The sequence below is a fragment of the Danio rerio genome, chromosome 12 (genome assembly GCF_049306965.1).
Source record: "Danio rerio strain Tuebingen ecotype United States chromosome 12, GRCz12tu, whole genome shotgun sequence".
Taxonomy (NCBI): domain Eukaryota; kingdom Metazoa; phylum Chordata; class Actinopteri; order Cypriniformes; family Danionidae; genus Danio; species Danio rerio.
In genome coordinates this window covers 19,320,569-19,338,552 of record NC_133187.1, presented here as the reverse complement: position 1 = coordinate 19,338,552, position 17,984 = coordinate 19,320,569, and the positions used below count along the sequence as shown (strand labels likewise).

At 34.7% G+C, this 17,984-nt stretch overlaps 2 protein-coding genes and 1 non-coding gene across 4 annotated transcripts; all 3 read left to right on the top strand.

Moving 5' to 3' along the window:
• The first annotated feature begins 4,805 nt into the window (after window positions 1-4,805).
• On the top strand, window positions 4,806-6,889 carry pvalb2 (parvalbumin 2). The gene is given in 5 exon segments (NM_131516.2): window positions 4,806-4,941; window positions 5,412-5,483; window positions 5,588-5,720; window positions 5,885-5,994; window positions 6,630-6,889. Coding segments are annotated over 4 exon segments (330 nt in total). The 5' UTR covers window positions 4,806-4,941; window positions 5,412-5,422; the 3' UTR covers window positions 6,656-6,889.
• Window positions 6,890-9,795: 2,906 nt separating this feature from the next.
• pvalb3 (parvalbumin 3) lies at window positions 9,796-12,135 on the top strand. 2 transcript variants are annotated; one of them, NM_200212.1, is given in 5 exon segments: window positions 9,796-9,905; window positions 10,252-10,319; window positions 10,686-10,818; window positions 11,657-11,766; window positions 11,869-12,134. In NM_200212.1, coding segments are annotated over 4 exon segments (330 nt in total). In that variant the 5' UTR covers window positions 9,796-9,905; window positions 10,252-10,258; the 3' UTR covers window positions 11,895-12,134.
• Window positions 10,403-10,512, top strand: mir2192 (microRNA 2192). The gene is given in 1 exon segment (NR_030663.1): window positions 10,403-10,512. It is a non-coding gene; the product is annotated as a microRNA mir-2192 (primary transcript).
• Window positions 12,136-17,984: the final 5,849 nt, after the last annotated feature.

The following is a 17,984-nucleotide window of genomic DNA, read 5'->3' as shown; positions in this document are numbered from 1 at the left end:
TTGTATCTGTTAATAAAACGTCCATACATATATTCAAATGTGTGCTCATATGCAACTTTAAGGGATAGTTCACTCAAAAATAAAGAATAAACCATTTTTTTACACTCGAGTGGTTTTAACCTTTCTAAAATTTCTTCTGTTAAATACAAACAAGATATTGTTGGGGGAAAACTATGTTGGGGAAAAATGTTGTGTAAAAAACCACTGACATCCATAAACAAACAATCGAAGAAATATATAGGGTCAATGTTTGCCTTTTTATATTTTTCAGTACATCTTGCTGTGTGTTCAGCAGAAAAAAATTAACTCAAACAGGGATGAAATAAATGGCAGAATTTTCATTTTGGGGTGAACTATGCCTTTAACGGGTAAATAAATTACTTTTAAAAAAGTTTTTTTTTGTTATGTCCCAGTCACAAGCTATTGTACCTTAAAAGTGCAACTTTTTTATAAGCTCAACATGTTTCAGTATTTAAAAAGCTATAACATTTTTTAACAGCCATGTAAAAAAAACACATTGCCATATGAACAAACACCGCTAACACAATATTCAGGTCCAAAAGTAGTAAAAACAACATTCTTGCCATTAAATATACATGTACATAGTCATCAACACTATTCTTTATACAGTAAAAACAACAATTAACAGCAATACAAAATAAAAATTTACAAATTTGAGTCACCAAAAAAAGAATATTCTAAATCCCCTTAACTTACCAGATAAAATCTTTAGTTTATCCCTTTAGGAATATTTCTAAAATCACATTGCTCCCGACACTGGTCAGTGCACCTGATGTAGTGTATAAACAAGAACAAAGACAGCTGTATCACTGAGAACACAAAAGTCCGGCCCTGATCCATTAATCGCTGTCACTCAGGAAACACGGCCTTCCTGCAAACAAGAGGTAGTATGGAGCGGGACAAGGCCACAGGGGCAGGTAGCGGGATGTTTTTGTCATTGCTTTGGCCCCTGGTTGGCAGCACACACAAGTAGACAGACGTCCATCCTCAGGAAAAGAGCCTGGGGAGGAAGTGAAGCTGACGTCACATCGGTTCACAGTCTGCCTGCTGTAGATCAGCACGTGCACAAAGACAAAGCTCTCGGTAGAGTAAAATAAACACACCAAAACAGGTGGACTTCATCTTATTGTGCGATTGAGCTTACGGCCTTTGATCTTTGAGGAGAATAAATACGTAAATTCTCAGTTTCAGGGTCATCGCTTTTAAAGCGTATTTTGCAGGCACACATCCAATAATGACAGGGAAGCAATAACAGGATGTTTACAAAGATATTGACTTTAAAGGAACACTCCACTTCTTTTGGAATTGTTTTACTAGTCACATACAGTTAAACATTTTGTAATCCAGTCAGTCAAGTTTGGCGGGAGTACTTGTAGCTAACCTCAGCATAAATCACTGAATTGGATTAGACCATTAGCATTTTATCAATACATTTAAGAAAAAGTTTAAGCTATTATCTCCTGCAGTTACATCGTGTACTTAGACTGACAAAAAAAATCTTTATTCTGATTATACTGGCATAATAATCAAGGAACATTGCTGCCGTCTATAGCTGCAGCAGGCACAATAATATATTATACAGTGCCTAAAAGTAGTCACCAGGTAGATAACTAAGCTGTATAATATCATTATGCCTGATGCAGCCATTGTACTGCAGATTATTATGGAGAGATGAAATGAGAATACTTTTAATTTTCTACAGAAGAGTAAAGATTTAATTAGGAAAATTATTAAAACTTTTTTTTTTTTTTGGCTATTGGTCTAATCAGATTTAATGATTTATGCTAAGCTAAGCTAAGCTAAGCTAAAAATTCCCCTGCCAGACCCGGAGATCGGCTGAATGATTTAAAAATTGTAAAACTCAACAGTTTAATTCCAAGTGACTCGTAAAATAAGCTTAATTTGACCTTTGAGGAAAATAAACACATTTCTCCGAGCAAAATTCTCCATTTCAGGGTCATCGCCTTTAAAACATATTTTGCAGGCACACATCCAATAATGACAGTGAAGGTTTTTAAAATGTTGACGCAGTGCTAGAGTGGGTTCATTGAGCAAGATGAGCTATAGTTGAGTACTTTCCATTTATTATGAATGACTTTGTGTCTAGAAGTGAAAATTATGTTAAGTCTGCAGGCCCGTAGCCAGCCTGTCTTTTTATATAAATACTGCTTTTTACTCATATTTTAAGCATTTTTTTTTAGCTCAAATAGCTTGTTGGATGGTCATACTCACACTATTTGGTTTTACCAAAAATATTTCCTGAAGATTTATAATAAAGAAATGTAAAATAAATACAAATTTAATACATAATTAGAAAAATAAGGAATCTATTAAAGTTTTAAATAAAAAAAAAAACTGTAGTCTATTTCTTTTAATAGGCAAATAACAAGCTGGCTAGCACATTCAACTTTCTTCAGGCAGAAATTAGCCATTCATTCATTTTCTTTTCGGCTTAGTCCCTTTAATTATCTGGGGTTGCCAACTTATCCAGCATGTTTTTTATGCAGCGGATGCCTTTCCAGCCGCAACCCATCTCTGTGAAACATCCACGCACACTTATTCACTCACACACATACTCTAGCACCCGGAGGGAACCCACACAAACGCAGGGAGAACATGCAAACTCCACACAGAAACGCCAACTGAGCCAAGGCTCGAACCAGAGACCCAGCGACCCAGCGACCTTCTTGCTGTGAGGCTACCTACTGCGCCACTGCGTCGCCTTCATCAGCAATTGCTTCAGCATATTTCACTTTGAAAGCTTTCAGTCTTACTCTGCTTGAAACTAAGATTTTTATACTTCAGCTCATTCATGAACATTATTTCTAATCCCAGAGGATGTAATGGAGATGATGACTTCCATGATTCCAAGCCTAGTCACAGTCATCAAAATTCACTTCTATTTATATGATAACACGCCCTCTAGGGGTGAAAACGACATGTTACGCCTTAAAACCCATGCCTCTATATTATCTATCAGAAAAAGACAAAAGGCCTGAAGATGAACAGTATTCCAATAATTCTGACATTTTTCAGTATAATTAGTTTATAAAACATCAGCAGTTGTTTGTAAGAAACAAGCGGTAGCAAGTCTCGAAAGCTGCATTGGTTTAAGTTAACTATGATTATTCAAAAATAAGGAAATACTTAAAGCTGCAGTAATTGTTAATTGTTCTAGCATGAATGTGTTTTCACTATGCTTTACAGCATATATTCATTCATTTATTTTATTTTCGGCTTAGTCCCTTTATTAATCCGAGGTCGCCACAGCGGAATGAACTGCCAACTTATACAGCATGTTTTTACACAGCGGATGACCTTCCAGCTCCAACCCATCTCTGGGAAAGTTTACAGCATATATTTATTTATTTTGCAGTGTTAAGCAAATAATCTAATCTAATTACTATGTCATTGTTGATTATTATTGATGTTGATCAGTAGCACATTGAGTTATATCTAATTCTTTAGGTTATTTCTGCAAAGTTTCTCAAAAGGGACTCGTGTCCTTACAGCAGATGAAACCAAGGCTTTCCTCGTGGCTGGAGACATAGATGGCGATGGGAAGATTGGATGGGAGGGTTGGCATCAAAAATACCCAGACAGCCTATTTTATAAATAAGATGTGATATGTATAGATGCAAGAGATTTATCTGCATCTCCTTATTTCCTGTAGAATTTTCAGCTCTAATGACAAATATGTTAGAAATAAAAGGTTTTCTGGGGCCTTTTCAGTTTGGAAAAATGTGAACTGTTTTAATGTAATGTATTGTTTGGCCTTTCTGAAAAAAGAAATGTAATACAAACTAAATGTCTAAACAAGACTTGTTGCATATGCATTGTGAATATGTTATAATATGTTACATCTTGGATATAACTTTGAGTAAAATGTAGTTCTTCAAACCACTGATTACTATTCTTCTTTAAATGTTGTCATTTAGAACATAAAATGACGATTGGTCAGACAAAGTTATGTTTTTATAAGTTGAAATTAATTTTAGATCACAAAATTCCAGTGTTTTAACTTACAAATTTAATCAAATGTTATTAATTTCATTTGTTTTTATTTACTTTTTAGGATCTTTTGCACTGGATGTCTTGCATTCAATCAAATATTGAGAAAGCCTCCTTCAGAGAGAAAAAATCTCAAGTGTTTAATCATATTTGTCAGTAATGTGAAACTCTGAAGCGTTTGCTCCTGCAGTCCCCCAGCTGTCCCAGAAACTGCTTAGCATCATCTTACTGCATGTATAGAAATTATAAATATAGTTCAGAAACTGTAAATGCTTTAACACCCGTTCCCAAGAAATTAAAAGAAAAATGTGTAAAATAAACATTAAACAATAATCATGGTGTAAAATTCATGAAGGAATGCTGAATTAAATAATTATTTCCAACAAATAACAAAAAAATCCCAGTAATTTAAGACATGCAAAAATTCCAATGTTGTTGAAACTTATTTCAATAGAAGTAAAGATAAAGACAGACAGACACACAAATAAATAAATACCTTTCAAGCAATATTCACTCATACTCCAAATATGTAAAAAAAATGTGTAAAACTTTTTTAATATGAGGCAATTCGCATATAATTTGATATGGTGATGTAAAATTTAAACTAATATGAGAATCATGAAACAAATAATTAATTAAATGTGATTGCGCAGATTTCCAAGCATATTCTAAGCGCTTATGTGGGCTAGGGTGTCTCTCCTGAGTTTCCCATAAGGAATCAGAGCATCATCCCCTTTTGCGAGGATAAAAATAGAGCTATATGACTAGTGGACACATTTTTTCGAGACTTTGCTCAACCTAAGCAAATGGTGTCCGTTACAACACCACAGACAAGTGTATAAAAGCGGGGCCCGTGGCTACTTGGGTAGTCGTCGCACATCTGTGGAACAGTAACAGCGCAGCGCAACGGTGAGTTTCCCAGAGGCCTCAGGATCATACAACAGGGCTCGATCAATTTTCTAATCAGTGGAATACGATAAACGAAAAAGAAGGAACTAAATGGGGATGTAAACGGACTTTACGGCAGGACTGAAAACGCGAAAGCAGCAAAGCAAACAACCAAAGCAAACCGAGGACCTGCTACCTTCTGAGCCTTTGGATGAGCTTGCAATGATTGTTTATTCTTTCAAATGATTTTTTCGTGCTTTACATTTGGTTGGCATTGCGATATGTTTTTACTGAGATCATATAATAACTGTAGGAAGATTTCTTTAACTCTAACGAACTCTAACTGATGGGGGATTTAGATGATGTTTATTGGATCAACTTCTTGGTTGCTTAAAAAGTTTTATTTATAAGAAATAACATTAAATCTTCAAGTTTATATGCTTTTACATTGACTGACTGAATCCTCATCTTGTTTTTGGTCTTGTTTACAGAAAAAATCAAAATGGCCTTTGCTGGAATTCTCAAGGACGAGGATGTGGCTGCAGCCCTTAAGGATTGCGCTGGTAAGACATGTCCATCATATTACTCTCCAAAAGAAGAATGGTAATTTTAATAATGCTAATAAAATTCCTGATTTTCAATGTGTTTTCCTTGTCATATTTTACAGCTGCCGACTCTTTCAACTACAAGAACTTCTTCGCCAAGGTTGGCCTGAGCGCTAAGTCTCCCGATGACATCAAGAAGGCCTTCTTCGTCATTGACCAGGACAAGAGCGGCTTCATTGAGGAGGATGAGCTGAAGTAAGAAAGCGCAAACTTACAATTAATGAGCTAATTCTTACACATTATTATATTATATTATATTATATTATATTATATTATATTATATTATATTATATTATATTATATTATATTATATTATATTATATAGTTCATTAACTAAATGCTCTCCTCAACGTTCCCAGACTGTTCCTGCAGAACTTCTCCGCTGGTGCCAGGGCATTGACCGATGCTGAGACCAAGGCTTTCCTCTCAGCTGGCGACAGTGATGGCGACGGCAAAATTGGAGTTGATGGTACTTACTTTTAAATTCAAAACAATAATCTTTTTATAAAGAGTCAAGTCTTTGTTACATAATGCACTATTCAGTCTAATCTTGGTGAAACAATCTTAAAGGGGCAGTTCACCATTAAATTAAGATTTGCTCTTTTTTTCCTCTACCTCAAATGGTTCCAAACCTTTATGGTCTTCTATCTTCTGTTGACCACAAAAGAAGATACTGTGAAGAAAGCTGAAAACTTATAACCATTTACTACAATTTACTAAGGAAAAACAAATACTATAAAAGTCAATGGTTACAGGATTCTGGCTTTCCTTAGAATGTCTTCTTTTGGGCTTAACAAAAGAATGATGGCAGATTTTTAATTTTGGGGCAACTATCCCTTAAACAGAAAACTGATCTTTGAATGATCTGATGATCTGATGAATGAACTGATCTTTTTGTATCTTGCATTTGTTGTTTTAAACATGATAGCTTTTTATAGTTTATTATTCATAGTAAATCAACAATTTAATGAGCTAATTGAATATAGTAATGAATAGTTGATGCTAGTCAATACTTGAAAGCTTAAAGAAGAACTCTAAACCTTAAACTGATATAAAAGAGCTGTTGATATGACTCTAATTGCTTTTCTCCTTTTGTTTCCACAGAGTTTGCTTTGCTTGTAAAGGCCTAAGCATTCATGGACCCTTGCCTTCGGACCCAGAGCTCTGCTTATCATCTTTTTTATATTTATTTATGAATGCCCTGCAAACTCGTCCTCACAAAGAACCATGTTCAATGTCTTGAAAAGCTATTTATTATTAATGTTGTTTCATTGCATTGTATTGTTCTGTAAAACTCCATCCATGTGCAAACTTACAATCTCATTGCACTTTAAGGAAATAAAAATATATTTGATTTAAAACAATCTCTCCTCATCTTGTCTGAGTCTCACTTGTGCTTGAATTTCTAAATTGGTAGAACTGCTATTACACAAAAAAAAAGGTACAAAGCGATCACTGTAAGGCTAAAAGGTACACAATTTGCTCTTAATGGTACATATTTGGTACCCTAAAACTACATACTTTAAAAGTAGACATATTTTTTGCAAATTTACAGCAACAGTGATGGCTTTGTCTTTTTTTCTGAGAAAATATGCAGAGTATCATGTACATTGTTAAGTGATAATATTAGCACAACCAAGAAAAAGCACAGACAATAGGCAATAAAAACGTGTGGGCATTGTTGAAATGACAGATATAGGGAATTACCTCTGCTTAGCTGCATGAGGATTTGTAAACATGCCCGATTAATCGTGATCAACAGAAAGAGAGCAAATGAGCCTTGTGCAGGCGTCACTCTCAGCTCTCAGTGACTGAGTGAGAGTGTCACTGTAATCTCAAGAATCCACAGGCATATCACATACGCATACTGTAACATGACTGAAGCACGACAAGTGAAGCGCACCCTCCCCTGGAGTGTAGCCACTTGCTGCACAGTTCTAACAGCCCACTAAGAAACATTTAAATGCCTCTTTGCTCTTTAAAAAAAGTTTGGTCTCTAATATAATGTCAATAAGCACAGAGTAACAATTTAGAATTACAAATATGGCAGAAGTGGTCATCTTTACACAGTTACGCTTGTCTGTGCTTGCTTACAATTCTGTGTAAAGGCACAAAGCTATCCTGACTAAATTATTCCTGCTCTGACACACCTCAGTCCAGAGCATATAGCAGTATGCAGTTGCTGTATAGCCTAAATGCATTTATGCCACCTTTGAGAGTTAAAAAGTCTGTGAAGACACTCCATTTGCACTTCAGAGGCATGTCTTCCACCTTTGCAGCGTAATTCTGCCATTAGATGTCCAATATTTCATATAGATATTTCTAATATTACTTTAAACAATGCAAAGTCTCTAAATTCACTTTGTCATGATATTAAAGACTGCTGAAAGGGAATGTTTTTCCTTCTGATAGTCTCGTTTGTCATTTTATTATACACTCTCAGACAAAAACGGTACAATGTTGTGACAGTACCTTTAATGAAACAGAATTGTACCTTGAGACAAAGAAACTAATTTGTACTATTGCAGTTTGTACCTTTAAGGACATGATTTGTACCATGGGAAACCAAAATGTTTGTTTTTTTTAAAACCTGCATTGTACCTTCATCAAAGGTACAAATCTGATCCATAAAGATACCACCACAGTGACAAGACACTTAGTACCTTAACAGTATCAAAAATGCTTATTAAACATTTATTTAAAATGTCTTAAACGTTTAGTATACAATACGTATAGTTTTATATTTTACCTGTTGTTTGTATTATTATATTCTAGAACTTAATAATTAGTGTTTATAAGTTTCTTTATATAATTTTACATGATGATTCATGTTTTAATATGGAAATTACTCATAAAATCATTTTGTCTTTCCAGTGAGGTTTATTTTCAGAGATATTGTAATAATGGAGTTGTCCAGCATTTTTGTACATTTTAAATAAGAACAATTGTGTGCCTTCATTTCAGTTGAATTATAAAAGGTACAAAAAAAAGTGTCATAAGAGGTCTTTTCTGTAACATATAGGTACAATTTAACAAGGAACACTACCTGTACCACCAAGTATCTTTTTTTTCCTGAGAGTGCAACAAAGCTTATCTTTCTCCAATACACCTGTCATTATCATAATTTTGAATGAGTTTTGATATTAGAGATTACTATTGATATTAGAGATTGTAGGGTTTTATTCATAATCGGGATTTATTGTGTATCAATATCAAAACGGGCATTTTATTTAAATTTTAATTCAGAATTACTAACTATATTCACAACACAATTGCCAGTATAGGAACTGAAAGGAAGGCTACTGAGAATAGGAAGTTTATAAATTCAAATCCAGCTTATTGACTGTTTTGCAACATGTGAAAAAGCCATTATAAATCAAAACGCATATTGTTTTTATAAATGTAACACTTTTAATTTCAATTCAAAATTACACAATAGCAAAGGCAAAGCATCAAATAGCAAATAATACAATAGCCAGTACAGGAACTGAAATGAAATCTGCAGAGAAGAATAAGAAGTTTTTAAATTCAAATCCAGTAAAGTATTAAAAAGTGATAAAGCCATAATGAATCACAACACATAGACTAATGTATTCATAAATGCAACACGTTCAGTCTACTACAAAATGACATGAACTGTGTCCGTCTATTCAGCCTGATCTCACGAGAAAATTAAGTATTTTAAATTTTGCCAGTTTAGTGGCTAATTCGTACGTGGTCTATGAAGAGTATCTGTTTGAACAATGTTTAAATTCTAGACCGATTATACCACAGGTCTGATCAAAGCAACTGCAATGGCTTCAAATGAAGAAACTATTAGGAAGACGGAGAGGAGCGCAAAACTGTAACCATTGACTGTTTACACGTGTAAAATAAACACACGTTAGAAGTTCTAACGACCCATTTACCTTCCACTTTCAAAGCTAACATATAACGGCCAAAAAAGTCAGTATAATGGGTTCATGGATTCAGGAGCTTCCTCGTGAGACTCCAAACGCGTCGAAACGATTTGCTCTGCGCTTTACAAAACTAATGCGAACTCTCCCATGCAAAATGAACTTATCTCTTGCCGTTCGTCTTCAAAATCATCCCACCGCGGGCTTTCATCCATATCAGCATCGTATATTATTAGCCATCGCGAAATTAAGGACTTACACATATACCTTTTAAGCATCTTCATTTTAGAGCATATAAATAGAACAGCCTGACTACTGGACAAGTTTTTTCAACCAACTGCCCCTCTTGCGGTATCCATTACATTATGCCTTATATTTCGTTTGAGTAGAGCTATATAAGGTGGAAGCCACGGAGTTGGTGCCCACTGCAGTAGCCAGTTTCATCCCTGCGAATCCAAACCCAAATCCCCGAAGACAACCAGAGGTGAGTCTCTTCACTGCCGAAAGAAAGAAGACCGAACACGAACAGCTAACCGCTTCCATATGAACTCTGGAAAGGATGTGTTTGACGTATTAAGTCTCTGGCACCTGGAGAGGGAATAATTTGTGTCTTGGAATTTGTACGTGTTGGGATATCACTCTTTTTTAAAGCTGTTTGATTGCGAGAAGACTGGGTGGGATTTATTGCAGGCATGCAATTAATATGGCTGCAAATGGGAGTTTATCATTTTTTGTTGATGGAGAAATGTTTTCTTGAAATATATGTTCGTGTATTTGAATTTAAATGTATGTTTATCCAAATAAAATGAAAACCTCTGACATTTTTATAGGCTAACCATGGCATTCGCTGGTATTCTGAATGAAGCTGACATCACTGCAGCCCTGCAGGCCTGCCAAGGTAACCCTTATAGACTACAACCAAAAGTGAGATTTCATGCCATTCCAAACCCTCAAGACATTATTTTCCCCATGGAACACAAAGGCAGAATGTTACAAAATGGCAGCCTTGGTCACTATTCACTTTCATGTTTGCATAATAAATTTACTGAAAGTGAAAGGTGACTGAGACTGTCATTCTGGCTAACATCTCCTTCCCTGCTCCATGAAGGAAAGAATGTCCTGTGGATTTGGAACAAAATGAGGGCATACATTTGATGATATTTTTTTTTTTCATTTTAAGGTTTAAACATTAAGGAAATTTATACTTTTGCATTGATGGATTAGTACCTCTACCCTTTGGCTAAAAATCACATATATCTTGTAGCTGCTGACTCCTTTGACTATAAGAGCTTCTTCGCCAAGGTTGGGCTGTCCGCCAAGACTCCTGATGACATCAAGAAGGCTTTTGCTGTCATTGACCAGGACAAGAGCGGCTTCATTGAGGAGGATGAGCTTAAGTAAGCAGAATCTTTGATTGTGCTGTGATACTGAAGTAATCAGCGTATTAAAAATAAACGATTCCTATTATTTATTTAATATTGGCGTATTTGTTACAAGATTAATCTTGCAAAAATTATAAAGCCTCATGATATCTCCCTCTCTTAACAACATATCTACATTATGCGTTAAGTAGGACATGTGAGGGGCAATCTGTCACTTATGTTCAACATAGACCGTTATGACTGTACATTGACAAATGTGATAATAGACCACAAAACCCATCAAAAGAGTAATTTTTCTGAAATTCAGATTTCAACATCACAAAGTGTTGATTGACGATGAACAGAAAGTTGATTAAATAAACATTCTATAGATGTATAAAATTCTAAATATGAAAAAAAAGTTTTAAATATTCCAAATTTAGTTCTTAGCAAGGAAATTTACTAACCAGATATTAAGTTTTGATATATTTTCTGTTAGAAATTCACAGAATATTTTCATAGAACTCAACCTTTGCTTACTATTCTACTGATTTCTGGCATAAAAGAAAATCACTAACTTTGACCCATATGGTGTATTTTTGGCCATTGTCAAAAATGTACCTGTACAACATAAGACAAGAAGGTTTTGTGATCCAGGCTCACAAATCAGAATTATTAAATGGTCCATCAATTCCCAAATCAGTCAAATTAATCCCTGCCATACAATTTTTTTCTTGCTCTTTTACATATAAATCAAAGTAGGGAAGAACAGGATATGGTGACTTCTGTTTCACACCGAGTTAACATACAAATTTTAATGACCTGGTGTCACAAATGTTGAAAAGACACCTAATTCTGATTATGTGCCCTTCAGACTGTTCCTGCAGAATTTCTCTGCTGGTGCCAGGGCACTCACTGATGCAGAGACAAAGGCCTTCCTGAAAGCTGGAGACTCTGATGGTGACGGCAAGATTGGAGTTGATGGTGAGGAATTTGCTTCTTGTTGAAGATATCACATGTATAATTGCTTAAATATGTTTCTAATGAGCTCTGATAATGGTTTATTGTTTGTCCTTGATGTTACAGAGTTCGCCTCTTTGGTCAAGGCATAAATGGGATCTAGCCAACACCTTATTCTGACAACCACAATCGTAGCCTGAGATCTCCACTTTTTTATCTGGGTGGCTGATTTTTATACACAATTCTGACTGTCCACTCCCATGCTGCACTCCGTCCACAACGACTGTCAACGTCACATGGTCTTTCGCATTGTAGATATGAATGTTGGTTTCTGTAAAATCTTTGGCGCTGTTTTGGGGAAAGGACAATGAGAAAATAAATACTATTTTTCATTACTGAGTCTTTGGTCTTCTTAATTTGTCGAAATATTACACTGAAATTATAGCTCAACTATTTCTACAATACAAAGAATCACATTGGCAGTGACTTTGTTTGGAACATAAAAGAATATTAAAAGACAGTTTAGAGAGCAGGTGTAAAATGATCTTTTTTTTTTAATGGTAAATGAAAGCAGAAGGCTCTGAAACAAAGTTGAAAAAAAGTGGAAGCAAAGTTGGGAAAGTGGAAGCAAAGAATACAATCGATTAAGGTGGTGAGTCACTGCATAGTTAAGCTGTAACCCTAATCAAACACAACTGAACAAACTAATTAAGGGCTACAGGATTCTGACAGGTATTTGTATTCAGGGTTGGAGCTAAATTCTCCAGAACAATGGCCCTGCAGGAAGAAACACTGGAACTAAATCAAAACAGAACACATAAGTGGCAATATGATGTTGTTAAAATAACACATTAACCTTCCTGTCGTGTTTGGTTCAAATCTGACCGATTTACAATAAAAAAAACTCTTAAATATTGTGTTTTACATGATTGCCTCAAGGCCTTATGATATCCTCCACACTATGCATTTAAACATAAAAGTTATGATCCCCTCTTTTACTGAATTTTGAGTGTTTTAGTCAACCTTGTTACACCTGTGGTGTTTCCGGTCAAAAGAGACCACCATAGCAAATGAATAAGTTTCCAGACTATATTTATCCATTAGACAGAAAACATCCCCTGAACCCCTAGAACTAATGTTAAGTTGCTTTGACACAATCTACATCGTAAAAGCACTATATAAATAAACTGATTGAATATACTGTACTATAGTTATGTCTAATTCTATAAATTCAAGTTAAACACTACTTTGAGACATTTTTACAGCTAAGGATTGTTGAATAAAAATTTAGTTTAAAAAAGGTTGTTTTTGCTCATTTAAGAGCAGGTAAAAACAAATTGATCAATTTTGACTGGGAACACTAAAGTAAGGGGCGGGAGGTGAACACGACAGGAGGGTTAATTACACTTATGAAGACACAATTATCATTAGACAATTATTACACTTGTGAAGTGTACTTGAATACTAAAAGCTCAATAAAGTCACTTTTTTAAATTGCTTGGTTGAATTTTTAACATCAAAATTAGACGTTTTAAAACTTTTCAACATATATATATATATGTATATATATACACACACACACACACACACACACACACACACACACACACACACACACACACACACACACACATATATATATATATATATATATATATATATATATATATATATATATATATATATATATATATATATATATATATATATATATATGTGTGTGTGTGTATATTTACTGAGTAGGTATGTTTTGTTGTGTTGTGTCATGTTTTTATGTAAAATCAGATTTAGATAAGTCGATTATACTAAATTAAACAAACATTTCTTCACAAATAATTACAAAGCTGAATAAAGTATTATAATCTATATAAAATGATCAATAAGTCATGACAACATGCTTTAAAGTTTGTTAATTCATTCATCCATTTATTCATTCATTCATTTTCTTTTCAGCTTAGTCCCTTTATTAATCTGGGGTCGCCACAGCGAAATGAACCACCAACTTATCTAGCATATGTTTTACTCAGTGGATGCCCTGAGAACATACAAACTCCACACAGAAACAGCAACTGACCCAGCCGAGGCTTTTACCAGTGACCTTCTTGCTGTGAAGTGACAGCACTACCTACTGCACCACCGCATCTTTTACACAGAATAGAAAGTGGGACGTTATGGTGGTGCAGTGGGTCGCACGTGGGTCACAGCAAGAAGGTCACTGGTTCGAGCCCTAGCTGGATCAGTTGGCATTTCTATGTGGAGTTTGCATGTTCTCCCCATTTTCGCGTAAGTTTCTTCCATGTGTTCTGGTTTCCCCCATAAGTCCAAAGACATGCGCTATAGGTCAGTTGGGTAAGCTAAATTGTCCGTAGTGTATGTGTGTGAATGTGAGTGTATGGGTGTTTCCCAGTGATGGGATGCAGCTGGAAGGGCATCCGCTGTGTAAAACCTAGCTGGAAAGGTTGGCGGTTTTATTCTGCTGTGGAGACCCCTGATTAATAATGGGACTCTAATGACTAGTCTAGCAGATTTTAAAGCCTGCACATTGTACATGAAAGTAAGATACATTCAAAGTCTTCTGTATGTACTGTATATATGGTTACCACTAGGTGGAGTTCCCTGCCACATTTTATATGCCTCACACCTCTACTCTCTCCTGTACACACTTTCATTTGCATACTTCATGTTAAAAAAATGTCCCCCTAAAAGCACAAGAATGCAGTTTGTTTACCATTTTATAAGTTTCTGATTAATTTCAGTAATATTTATATATATATTTTTGGCTTAGAATTAATTGCAGACTCAAAAGACAGAAAACAAAAGACAACAGAAGACACACTGGCTGCACTGTACAACCAAATTAGAGAATGTAAATGGATAGATCACTATACAGTAACACTACCAGTTCGTTCAGTGACATTAGAGTGAATTGGTTTGTTGTCTCCAATGTCTTGTCTTCCCATTTCCTTGACAGGCGAAAGCTACTTGGTAATGCAATTTCCAGCAGATTCCAGAAGATTACTACGTTGCTGCATATTTATGTTTAATGCACTTTTAAATTTGACACATAACGTTACAACACAAATATTTTTCATATTTTCAATTAATAAAGACATGCATTGAAGTTGATATTAAGCATCATTCAGTAATATGATTCAGTAGGTTGTTTGTTTTCTCTGGTCCACACATACTTTTTACTCTGAATTCTGACAGATTTTCCTGACCAGCAAATGATGCGTCTGTGTGCTCAATCATTACTCTATCAGATATGGGTCAGATCTGTGATAAAGTAAGAGAAAAAGTTTCAAGTTGCATGAGTAGATAATTAGTTTCAGAGTCAACTTAAGTGGACTGGACTCCCAACTGTCCTTTAAAGCTAAGATAAAGTCAATCTCATTACATGTAAAGATATTTAGGCTGCAAAAGAAACTTGCTATTACCATCATTGCCATCAATCAGAAAAAAGGAGAAAAGCACGTATAATGGAAAAACAAATCTTGTACTATATCATCAAACTTCAGGTTTGTTATTAATTAACTATAGGTCACACAATAATTCATGATGATGTTAACTAATCTTGTGAAACAGACCAAAGGTGATTCAGACAACAGAGGTCAAGCAGTACATGAGAATAAGAAATGTATAATCAATGTTTGTGCATGTGGCTCATTTCTCAGTATTGGGAAAATGTGAAACATTGCATCAGATAATCTTTTTTTTCCGCTGTTAATAAATTACATTGTAACACCTCATTTGTAACAAATGTGAAAGTTGCAAAGTTGTTAAATAAGTGTGTATATACAGATTATATAATATATGAGATGTTTGTGTTTGCATATATGCTGATGAAATTGTGTCTTTATAAAGTTCTCAAATTATTGATGATAAAATTAAAAGTAAATATAATTTAAGTATGTAAATATAATTATTATTTATTTACTGAAACCTCCAAAGAGAATGAGACATTGCAAATGTCTTATATAAATTATTCAAGACCCTGCAAAAATGTGTGATGAGACTAAATGTATATAATTCTATTATTCAGATGAAGTCAGAGTTATTAGCCTCCTTTTAAATTATTATTTTTATTTTTTTATTTTTAAATATTTCCCAAACGATGTTTAACATAGCAAGGAAATTTTCACAGTGTGTCTGATAATATTTTTTGGAGAAAGTCTTTAAAAAAAAAAATAAAATTTCAAGGCCAAAATTATTAGCCTCTTTAGGCTATTTTTTTTCTCTCGATAGTCTATAGAACAAACCATCATTATACAATAACTTGCCTAATTACCCTAACCTGCCTAGTTAACCAAATTAACCTAGTTAAGCTTTTAAATGTCACTTTAAGCTGTACAGAAGTGTCTTGAAAAATATCTAGTCAAAAATTATTTACTGTCATCAAGGCAAAGATAAAGTTACTCAGTTTTTATATAAAACTATTGTGTTTAGAAATGTGTTGAAAAAAACGTTTTTTATTTGTATTTTTATTTTATTAGAATAATTATTATATATGTTTATGATATAGTCCAAAATCTTTACACACATTGACCCAGAGACTTTTTAGATGTCACTGATGAGAAGATGACAAATGTTTATTAATTAATTCATTTTCCTGTCGGCTTAGTCACTTTATCAATCCGGGGGATGAACCGCCAACTTATCCAGCAAGTTTTTACGCAGCGGATGCCCTTCCAGCCGCAATTCATCTCTGGGAAACATCCACACACACATTCACACACACTCATACACTGGACAATTTAGCCTACTCAATTCACCTGTACCGCATTATCTTTGGACTATGGGGGAAACGGGAGCACCCGGAGGAAACCCACGCGAAGGCAGGGAGAACATGCAAACTCCACACAGAAACGCCAACTGAGCCGAGGTTCGAACCAGCGGCCCAGCGACCTTCTTGCTGTGTGGCGACAGCACTGCGCCACTGCCTCGCGCTGACGAATGTTTACTGTATGATAAACATTGTACGAAATTGCATCATGACATCAGATCGATGTTGTACCCGTACGTCGTGGGGACATTGCGTTTTGTTTGGAAAAGTAATTTGGGTTGGCATAGGACCCAACATAAGGCCGACCTCAGTGTCTTATGTCCAACCTAAAATCAAGTTGAAAAGACCCTCCGTCACGTCCCGCCATGGTTGAAAAGTAGTAGGCTACCAAAATGAAAATCCAACTGACGTCTTTTACATTATCAGTTGTACGTCTTTTCTTCACGGTCCCTGCTAATCGAAATATGTCATATTCTGGTTGTTTATAAACAAAGGTACAGATGTATATTAATGCACTTTAGAACATGTTGTGCATTTGAGCCGTCCAGCCGCGACCAATTTTGGCCGGGGAGATCACGTTGCAATCGGACCAACCACACACCATTTGTGCCATCCAAGTGTGACCTCTTTTGGCCGGGAAGAGCACGTCGGAGATTTTTGATTTCTTCATTTAAGCCAAAAAGTTGAGTTCACTTAAATTTTTAAAGCAACCGGCTGCAAAGAACGTTTGAGTTTAATAAGCGTCAGTGGTTGAAGATGTTGAAGATGTTCCATAAAGTTTACTTGACTTAAAACTTTTTTTTCAGTCTTCTTTTCAGTCTTTTTTCTTTAAAGTCAACTTAAATAATAATTTGGCACAACTTCAGCCACTGAAGCTTAAAAAACTCAAAATTTATTTGCAGCTGATTGCTATAAAATTTTAAGTTGGGTCAACTTTTCATTTTTTACAGTGTTCTCTTGAGTACTTTTGAAAAGTCTACTTTTTGCTCATACTTAATAAGTAATATTCACAACAGATACTTTTACTCTACTTCCACTACATTTTAGGCTAGTAATGATATTTTTACTTAAGTTGGATTTTTAAGTACTCTTTCCACCACTATATAGGCTATGTATCTTCTTTTTTTATAAATGCTTTGACACTATTTGTAACATTTGTCACGCCAATAAAGCAATTAGTGAACTGAATTGAGAGAAAGACAGAGAGAAAGTGATATGTACAGAGTTAAATGTAAAGTGTATTCTGATCTTTTATCATTATTTTATTTATTGATGTAAATGAATAATATTATATATTGATTAATAATGATACAATGAATGATCATGATATATTGAATAATATTATGATATATTGAATAAAATTACATATTATTTATATTTTTTATTTAATGATTATTTGCATATCTTTTTTTTACACTTCTACTATTTACTGTGGTTTCTGTGTTTTATACATGTATGT

Excerpts from the sequence above, each read along its gene's own strand:
- pvalb3 (XM_005169450.6), top strand. The coding sequence starts at position 10,259 with ATGGCATTCGCTGGTATTCTGAATGAAGCTGACATCACTGCAGCCCTG. Across the intron at positions 10,320-10,685 it reads AGCCCTGCAGGCCTGCCAAG|CTGCTGACTCCTTTGACTAT; the intron begins GTAACCCTTATA and ends TATATCTTGTAG. Across the intron at positions 11,767-11,868 it reads CGGCAAGATTGGAGTTGATG|AGTTCGCCTCTTTGGTCAAG; the intron begins GTGAGGAATTTG and ends TTGATGTTACAG.